Below are 8,832 nucleotides of genomic sequence, written 5' to 3' on the forward strand. Positions count from 1 at the left end.
TGCAGTAAGTGTGTGCTCTCTGGGCAGGGTGCCCACTTCTGTGTGTTCCTTGGCTGCAGCAAGCAGTGCCACCTCCTCCTGCTCCATCCTGGGGAGCCACTGTGTGCCCATCCTGGAGGGCTGCAGCTCCAGGGTGGGTGGCACAGTGTGCTCCATGACACCAGGGGGCATGACCCAGGATGGGGGTTGGGCTGGGGCTGTCCCTGGAACAGCCTTGGCCACCCCAGCCCTGCCAAAGAGGCAGCTCTTTGCTGCACAGGTCCCTTGCTGGGCTCTTCCCTGCACAGCTCCTTCCCTGAGGACATGGGCACTTGCTCTGGGCTCCAGATCCAAGTGGCCCCAGCAGCCTCCACTAAAGTGGAAAGGGGAATCCCCAAGTTTTGTAGGAAGATCCTGCTCAAAGTTCAGACCATTACTGCCCTGTGGTTACAGGAGGGCACAGGCAGAGGCAGGGCCTTGTGCTTTTGGTGGCAATGCCAGGGGGCTGGTGAGTGCAGTGCTGGTCCCTCAGGGCAGGCTGCCTGGATCCAGAGAGAGCGTGGGGGTAACAATGCCAGAGTCTGTGCCCACTTGAGTTCACCAGCCCTGGGTGGCAGGGCTCCCCCAGACCTGTCCTCCTTCCCCCTTCTGACCCCCTGGGTCAGCCACTGAGCAGGTCTTTCCTTTGCTGTCTGTCCTCAGGGAAGCATGTGCCTCATTCCTGAGCTGGCCATGTTTGGGTTGAGGCACAGGTGCCCACCCTGTGGGCACTGGCTCTGTGCCTTCAGTTAAGCTGCTCTGGCCCAGCTCTGTGGTGTGGACCTGTGGCAGGTGTGGGCTGTGTGAGATGTTTGCAGTGCCCAGCAGGAGCTCTGGCCTCACTGGCACCTCAGGCAGCAGCTCTGGGCTCCTGGAACCCTGGGCTGCACCCTCTGCCAGAGCCTGGCAGGGAGCTGGTGCTGGGCTGCAGGGAGGGATGGGCAGGGGACAGCAGGGCCACAGTTGTGGCACACTGGCTGGTGCCATCTCAGGTGTTGCTGGCAGGCAGTTGGAGCATGGGGAGGAGGCAGCGTGTGCCCCGGGTGGACACTGCACACCCAGCAGGCTGGGGGAGGAGATGCCCCATGGAACCCAGCTTTGTCCTCCTGCAGGGAGCAGCAGGTGGCTGGCTGAGACAATGGGAACGTGTCCCTAAGGTGGGATACCCAGCTCTTGCTGCTCCACCCTGGAACAGGGCACCACACAAAGCTGTTGCTGCCTGGCCAGCAGGCTGGGCCTCTCTCTGTGCCCCAGGACTGGCCCTGCCCTCCAGGCAGCACAGGGCTGACCTGTGTTGGCCACCATGGGGTAGCCCTTGGGAGGCTGGACCCCCTTGTGCTGCATCCTGCAGAGCTCCGGGAGCCTGAAGGGGAGGAATAATGTGGGGAATGGCTGCTGAGCAGGATGGGTGTCACAGGCTGCCTTGTGGGAAGCCAGACATGGTGGCTCCAGAGCCAGATGTGTCCATGAGCCGTGGCCAAGCACTGGGTCCCACCCCTGCTGTGGGCTGAGGGGCTCAGGGCGGGGGTGGCCGGGCCAGCAGTGCCTGACAGCCCCCTGCTTTTGGCAGGTACCCGCATCATCTGCGACCGCAAGTTCCTGCTGGAGTGCAAGAGTTCACCCGCGGCCAGGACCCCTCCCTGCTGCCTGCCCCAGACCCCCGGTGTCACATCCCTGGCCCAGTCCAGCCTCGCCAAGCTGGAGGAGCTCAAGGAGCAGAATGAGAGCAAAGAGGCCATGCCAGGTGAGCAGCCCAGGGCCACGGCCCTGCCCATGGACCGCCTGCCTGGGGCAAGGCGACATCCCAACCTGGCCCAGTTCCAGCTCCTGCTCCCTTTGCCTGCCCTTGTCTGCCGAGCCAGCCCCATCCTAACCCTGCTCCTGTATCCATCCATGCCCTTGCAGATCAAGACCGGTTTGAGATGGACATCTGAGTTTCCATCTCCTCGTCTCCAGGCCATGGCTGGGCCTGTTCCTGGGCCTCGTGGAGGTGCTGGCACCGTGACCAGCTGGCTGCAGCCCTCTCTGATGCTGGGGATGGACGTGTGACACCTCAGGCTCTAGCACAAGTGGCTGGTGCAATTGCCTAGGAGCTCATGCTTGATCAATAAACACCGTGAAACCCCTGTGCTAACGTGGTGTGTGTCTTTGTCAGGGCTCAGCGGGGTCCTTGCACCCAGGGAGGGGAGGTGAGCAGCACCAGGAGGGTGCAGAGGGTGACCCTGCAGGTGGTGAGGGGCTGGGTGTCTGTTCTCAGCTGTGGTGGAGGCAGGTGCTGAGGCCATCCCATGAACATGGGGAGAACAGCACAGTTAACATCTGACCAGGCATGTGTCTGTCCCTGGACCTCCCTGAGGTCACCCAGGTCTCTTGGGTTCCAGACTCTGAGCTGTGCCCAGATAGGGAGCCAGGGCTGTGGCTGCAGCACAGACCCTGCTCATGCCAAGGGCTGTTGGCACATCGGCCTCTGCAGCCAGCCCAGACCCCTCCTGCAGCAGGGCTGGGCCCTGGGGCTGCTGCAGGCCCCCCACTGCCATGTGAGGGACCAAGGTTTGAGACACACAGTGCAGCAGGGACACACAGTACTGCCTGCTCCACGCAGATGTTGAATTCTTCCCCTGACATGGCCAAGCCTGATGAAGCAGCCATGGCCTCACCCAGCACTCCCATCTCCTGCTGACCCTGGGAGCCCCAGGACCTGTCAGTGCCAGAACCCTCAGGCAGACTGTGGGGAGGGGGCAGGTTGGTGCTGTTTATTAAACATAATGAATCGCCACTAAAATGTCGCAATGATTAAAATCCCCTTTTCCTGGATGAGGATTGGGAGGCAGAGGGGGTGCCCAGACTCCCTCCAGCAGCAGGGGCCTGTTCCTGCCGGTGGCCCTGGGTAGGGGCTGCCCCGCTCACAGTCCACAGCCCCGTCCCTGCCGTCAGGGCTCCTCCTGCTCCGGCTCGGTCGGGGGCTCAGTCACGGGCTCAGTCCCGGGCTCGGTGTCAGCGCTGCCGTCCGTCTGTCCGTCTCCGGTGGGCAGGTCCCGCATCTCAGCGATGAGGCGCTTGACGCCCACCATCCACTGGCTCACCTCGTTCACGTGGTCCACCATAAGCGAGCGGTGGATCTCATCAGCTGCGTCCCAGTGCTGCTGCTGAAGCTCTGCCAGGACAGGGGACAGCCCATCAGGGGTGCAGGAAACACCGTCTCGTGGGTGCCTCTGCCCCAGGGCCCACTGCTGGTGCGGCCGCAGCCCCCTTCACCCCATACCTTGCACCAGGAGGTTCATCCTCTTCCTCACTGGTGCCGACAGCTTCCCCTGAGCCCACGCGTCCTCCAGCACTGTCAGCCGCCGCCCGATGTCATTGCACACTTGTTTCTGGAAGCAGAGATGAGCTGGGAGTGAGGGGATGTGCCCCCGCCAGCTCTGGGGAGTCCCGGGCAGGGGCGGCTCCGTTCCCCCCTCAGGTCTCCTGGCAAGCGGCAGCCCCTGCCTGGCTGCCCCGGCTGCCGTCCCGCCGGCACCGCGGCTCAGGGCGGCGGGAGGGGCCGCAGCCTCACCTGCACCGTGGCCCGGCAGGAGTCCAGGGCTGCCCGCAGCGGGGCAAGGACGGTGTCGGCAGACACGCTGCACTCCTCCTGCTCCGGGCCCGCCGCGCTGGGCCGGCCCTCAGCCCGCGGGGCAGCGCCGGCAGAGCCCTGCGGGGGCGGCCCCAGCGCCCGGGGCGGCGGCGCTGCGGGGTCGGCGGGGGCGCTGGGCGGGCCCGGGGGGGCACCTGCAGGGCAGAGGCGCCGAGCCCGTCAGCTCGGAGCCGGCTGGCACCGGGCCCCGCACACGGGGGACCCCGAGCCCCGGCTCCGCCGCCCCCAGCACCGCGGCTGCGAGAGCCGGGCCGCGGGTCCCGGCGGGCTCGGCCGGGCCTGGCAGGGCAGGGTGAGGGGCTGTGGGGCCCCGCGGTGCTGACCTGGGGGTGCCCCCGCGGGCGGAGGGGGGGCCCGGCGGGTGAGCGGGGTCCGGCGGGAGCCCCCGGCCTGCGCCTGCAGCCCGTACGAGAACTGGGGGGGGTCGTTCCAGCCGCGCTCCTGGTTCCCTGCAGCAGGGAAGAGCGCCGTGAGACCGGAGGAGACCGAGAAGCCCCCGCGCCAGGCGGGACCCCCCGGCACGTCCCTCCCGGCGCTCCCCGCACCCGGGACGGCCCCGGCGTTCCCCACGCACGGAGCCCGGCGGAGCCGATCCCCAGTCGCGGCCCCCCCCGGGCAGACCCGCGGTATCCCGGGACCGGGAGCCCCCCCCGCACCGGAAGTGCCGCGCGCGCCCCGCGCCCCCTCACCCGGCTTCACGTAGGACTCCGCCATCCCGCCACGTCACACCCGGCCCCGCCCCTTCCGGCCCGTGAGGCGGGGATGGGCGGGAGGGGCGGGGCCGGACCTGTCCCCGCCCCGCCGGGGGCCGCGCTCGGGGCCGGGGCCGGGCCGGGGTCGGGGTTGGGGCCGGGAGCTCCTCCCTGGCGGCTCCGGCCCCGGCCCCGGCCCCGGCCCGGCCCGCTACGGGCTGTGCAGGAGGGCCCGGCGGAGGCGGAACACCTCCAAGAAGGAGAAGAGTCCCCGCTTGCGGGTGCCGGCCCCCGCCCCGCCGCCGCCCCCCCCCGCCTTGGCCGCCCCGCGGGCAGCGTCCCCCGCGGCCGCCGGCCCGGCCCGGCCCCTCCCGGCTGCGCTCTTCGCCTTCGCCCCCGGCGCGGCGGCCACGAGGCACTTCTGGTACTGCACCTGCGGGGACACGAGAGGCAGCGCGGGGCACTCGGCACCGGGGACAGCCCGGCCTCCCCGGGGCGGGGCGTGCCCGGCCGCGGTGCCGCCGGTGCTCACCATGCAGGCGGCCTGCACCGCCTCCGAGATGGTGCCGGCGTCGGGCTCGCACCAGAAGGCCGCGCACTGGAAGCGTCGCCCCGTGTCCACGATGAGCGCGAAGGTGTGCGCGTCCCGGCCCACCCCCAGGAAGGTCACGTACCGCACCTGGCACTCCCAGATGTGCGCCGCCTCCTCGGGCTCCTGCGGGGACCCCGCGGGCCCATCCAGCCCTGGCCCGGGCAGCCCCGCCGCCCCCCAGGGCCGCTCTGCCGGGGACAGCGCCGTGCCCGCTCCGGCCGCGGCCCCCTGCCCCCTCCCCACCTGCGCCGGGTGCACCCTCATGGCCGTGTCCGACACGTAGATGAGAGAGGGCGTCCAGTTCTCCCGCCCAGGGCGCCTCGTCAGCTTCTCGATGGCCTCGTTCAACACATCCATCCCTGGGGAGAGGGACACCCCATCCCATCGGCCTCGGCTGCGGGCGAGGGCCGGGCAGGAGCTGCCCAACACCAGGGCACGGCCGCCCCGTGGCAGGGAGGGGCTTCCTCAGCATCCCCAGCGCGCTTACCCATGGCCCTGGGCACGGGCAGGCTGCCGATGTACAGCGCCTCGTAGGTCTGCATCGACTGCCTCACCGCTTCTAGGATATCCACTGCCAGGACGGGAGAGTGTGTCCTCCGCTGTGTCCCCAGCATCCCCAAGGACTCCGGGGAAAGAGCCGGACAAGCCAGAGGGCTCTGGCTCACGGGCGGACTGTGGGAAAGGGGAGCAGCCGGCAGTGCTGGGGGTCGGTACCTTGCAGCGGCAGGTCCTCGGCGGAGATGGGCTCCAGCGTGGCGGCGCGGGGCAGCCTGCTGCTCGCTACAGCTCGCTCGGCCACGATCTGCAAGAGACGGGGATCCCGGAGCCTCCCCTCACCCCCGAGATCTCCGGCCGTGCTCACACCCTCCGGGGTTCCTGCATCCCACCTTGGAGCACATCTCATGCAGAGCCTTGGCGATGCCCTTGGCAGGCACATTGCAGTGGAAGACGTGACACTTGAGGACGCAGGTGTCCTTGTCGCTGGCCACGAAGGCGAAGTCTCTGCATGGCCACGAGCAAGGCAGTGAGATCCTGACAGAGGCAGCCCCCCGCCTGTACCACCCCCCAGCCCTGTGCCCCCTTACCTGTCCCTGCAGCCGTGGTGGCAGTGGGAGGGAGGAGAGGGGACAGGTCACTGCTGAGGTGCCTCCCCCAGGTGGGCAGAGCCACCCCCTGGCCCTAGCTGTGCCCTGGCCCCTGGCACCTGCCGTTGTCGCAGCCAACGCCCCAGACACGGATGTTGAGGATGGGCTGGCGGTGGATGAGGCTGCGGTCCAGGGGGTCCACCAGGCTCATGGTGTCCTTCTTCAGAATCATCACTAGGTCCTGGCCCTGCAGAGGGGCAGTGGTTCCCTCAGCCTGGCAGACAGTCCCTGTGTAGGCAAACCCCTTCCCCAGCAGCCTGCTCTGCCCCAGCTGTGGGGTCAGCCCTGCCCTTCCCAGTTACTGTTCCCTTGTGTGGGGACCCACCCAGGCACCCTGGCAGTGTTCCCAAGGAACAGCCCTGTCACACCCCCCTGCTCCGCACCTGGGACCATCGGATGGATGCCCTCTGTAGAGAGTTGACTCTACCACCTGCTCCCCTTCTCAGCACGGTCCAGCCTCAGCAGCAGCGGCCTTGGGGTGGGACCCTGCCTGGCAGCACCATCCCAGGCTCTTACCTCGCCCTGGTTGTCCGCAGAGCCCTGGCCCTTGCTGTTGGAGAGCTGCTGGATGCAGTTGTTGACGGCGATGCTGCTCTTGCCAGGTGCCAGGTCCTCCTCGGGGATCTCCACCCAGCCCAGAGAGCGCACAGCAAAGCACTGAGCAGGGACACGAGGGGCTTCAGTGCTCCTGGCACGGCCGTCTCTGTCCTGCACACCTCACCATGCCATAGTGGTCACCCTGCCCTGGCTCCCATCCACGTCCCTGCCAGCTGCCACCCTCCTCCTCCTCTGCCAGCGCAGCCCACGATGCGGCAGTGAAGCTGGCGGGTGCAGTACCTTGGAGCCGGGCTCTGCGCTGTGCTGGAAGTCATCTCCATGCCAGGACAGGGAGTGCCTGCAGAGGGACAGGGCAGTGAGGGGAAGCTCCCTCTGTGTGCTCCTGGGGCACCCAGGGAAGCATCAGGATGGCCTGGAACCAGCAGACCCCCATGCCACCAGCTGGAAAGCATCCCATGGGGGTGCCCAGCGTGGTTCTGTTGGTTTCAGCATGGGGGGCTGCTCTGGGGGGAGCACCAGGGCCCAGCGCTGCTCAGGGATCAATGGCAGCTCACAGACAAGGCAGCAGAGCACAAGGACAACCCTACCTCCGGGACAGCGAAGCCATGGGGCTGGGAATGGGCCGGTCCTTCCCCGAGTGCTTCGCTGCAGGGCCCTGGCATTCCTGGAGAGAAGAGGAAAGGGGTGAGAGCTGCAAGAGAGGCAGTCAGGAGGCACCAGGTAGGAGTCCTCCCTCCCAGGACTCAGAAGCAACAAGCTTGTGAGTATCCTGAGTAGTTGAGTCCAGCTAGGATGAGCTCCAGGATGGGACCTGCTGAAGCCTTTCAAAGGGCTCAACCCCCAGATGGGCTGAGCAGGACTTGAGGGTCACACAGACAGGGAGCTCCAAGGGGAGGCTGGACCAGTCGTGCCCAGAGGGTCCTTCAGCAGGATTCTGCCAGGGGTGGAATCCAACACCAGCCCTCACACCCCTGCCCACATTCCCTACCCTTCCATGGAGAGTGTCATCTCCATCAGCCTCCGTGTGCCCTCCTGGGCCGGTGCTGCGTGCAGGGTGCTGCCACTGTGTTGTGCCTGTTGGCACATGCCAGTAATAGGTACCCAGAGAGTCACAGATTTTCCTCCAGCCTGGGGGGAGGTCAGGGTCTGTCTCCAGGCTCTGGTCGCTCCAGAGGTTGTCTGTGCAGAGAGGGAGTGTGAGATACAGGGTAGGGAGAAAGATCCCGCAGTTGCCTTGAGGAGCCAAGAGCTTTGTCCAGCAGCAGAAGGGTCCTGCAGTGGCCTCTGGCTGCATGGGCCAGGAGAGGAGGCTGGCAAGGGAACGTGGCACGGCGCCAGCGAGGCTGCAGCAGTGGCAGACCCCAGTGCAGGGCACTGCCTCGCTGCTCCCGTGGGGACAGCGGAACCCCGGCAGGGCACAGAGAGCAGGAGCAGCCTGGGCCTGCCAGGCGGGAACCCTGCGGGGCACCAGGCTCAGGCTTGGCCCGCGGCTGCCAGCCCAGTGTTCCCCTGCCCTCGGCCGGGAGAGGGGCCGGGACACACACGGGGGTCCGGGCAGAGGAGGGTGCCCCGGGGGCTGCAGCCGGAGGGTGCGATCGCCGCTGCCCCGCACCCCAGCCCTGCGCGGGCACCGACTCGAGCCGGTGGCGCAGCACGGCCGGAGCGAGCCCGGGCCGCGGGGGCGGCGCGCTCCGACCGGCCGGGCTGTGGGGCCGGGCGGGGCTCCCGGGGCGGGGAGGGTGGGGGCGCTCCGGGGCTGGGGAGACACAGAGGTGGATACGGAGGTGCCCCCGAAGCGGGTGGGCTCCCGGCGACCTTGGCGGGGCGGGAGCGGCGGGGCCGGGCCGGGCCGGACACCGCGGGCCCCGATCAGCACCGCGGACAGCGCCGGGCGCGGCCGCCGCTCCCACCCTCGGGGCCCGGCCCCGTAACTCGGTATCGGCCCCACAGCCCGGCCCCACAACCCGACCCCGGCCCCGCAGCCCGACCCCGGCTCAGAACCCGACTCGAGCCCCACATCCCGGCACCAGCCCCACAACTCATCCCCGGTCCCGCAACCCGCCCCCGAGCCCGCAGGCTGTGCCCTGCCCGCCGTGCCCGCCGTGCCCACCGTCGCAGTTGACCAGGACGATGGCCAGCATGTAATCCTTGCCCAGCATGGCCCCGCCGCCCGCCCGGCGCGGCGCCCCCGCC

General features: G+C 68.6%; 3 protein-coding genes across 6 annotated transcripts in view; 1 reads left to right on the forward strand and 2 right to left on the reverse strand.

The window, feature by feature from the left end:
• The window catches only part of ANKHD1 (ankyrin repeat and KH domain containing 1), a 100,616-nt gene extending 98,608 nt beyond the window's left edge, over positions 1–2,008 (forward strand). For all 4 annotated transcript variants that reach the window (XM_054287636.1, XM_054287637.1, XM_054287640.1 and 1 more), the window contains 2 exons: positions 1,589–1,762; positions 1,924–2,008. In XM_054287636.1, the coding sequence (XP_054143611.1) occupies positions 1,589–1,742 (154 nt within the window). In that variant the 3' untranslated portion in view covers positions 1,743–1,762; positions 1,924–2,008. The remainder of the gene's footprint in view (positions 1–1,588; positions 1,763–1,923) is intronic.
• Positions 2,009–2,750: 742 nt separating this feature from the next.
• Positions 2,751–4,423, reverse strand: SRA1 (steroid receptor RNA activator 1). Its single transcript, XM_054287642.1, has 5 exons — positions 4,342–4,423; positions 3,976–4,101; positions 3,572–3,786; positions 3,281–3,389; positions 2,751–3,172 (listed from the first exon to the last, which is right to left on the reverse strand). The coding sequence occupies exons 1-5, from the start codon at positions 4,364–4,366 to the stop codon at positions 2,949–2,951; spliced, it is 699 nt and encodes a 232-aa protein (XP_054143617.1). The 5' UTR covers positions 4,367–4,423; the 3' UTR covers positions 2,751–2,948.
• Positions 4,424–4,497: 74 nt separating this feature from the next.
• Positions 4,498–8,832, reverse strand: APBB3 (amyloid beta precursor protein binding family B member 3). The gene is made up of 12 exons (XM_054287918.1): positions 8,750–8,832; positions 7,628–7,818; positions 7,227–7,303; positions 6,919–6,976; positions 6,598–6,738; positions 6,141–6,268; positions 6,022–6,027; positions 5,824–5,938; positions 5,651–5,738; positions 5,424–5,507; positions 4,877–5,295; positions 4,498–4,777 (listed from the first exon to the last, which is right to left on the reverse strand). Exons 1-12 carry the CDS (start codon positions 8,796–8,798, stop codon positions 4,556–4,558), a joined length of 1,578 nt encoding a protein of 525 aa, XP_054143893.1. The 5' UTR covers positions 8,799–8,832; the 3' UTR covers positions 4,498–4,555.

The sequence above is a fragment of the Melozone crissalis genome, unplaced genomic scaffold (genome assembly GCF_028551555.1).
Source record: "Melozone crissalis strain CALT ecotype California unplaced genomic scaffold, PUWL_Pcris_2 ptg000061l_1, whole genome shotgun sequence".
NCBI classification, from domain to species: Eukaryota; Metazoa; Chordata; class Aves; order Passeriformes; family Passerellidae; genus Melozone; species Melozone crissalis.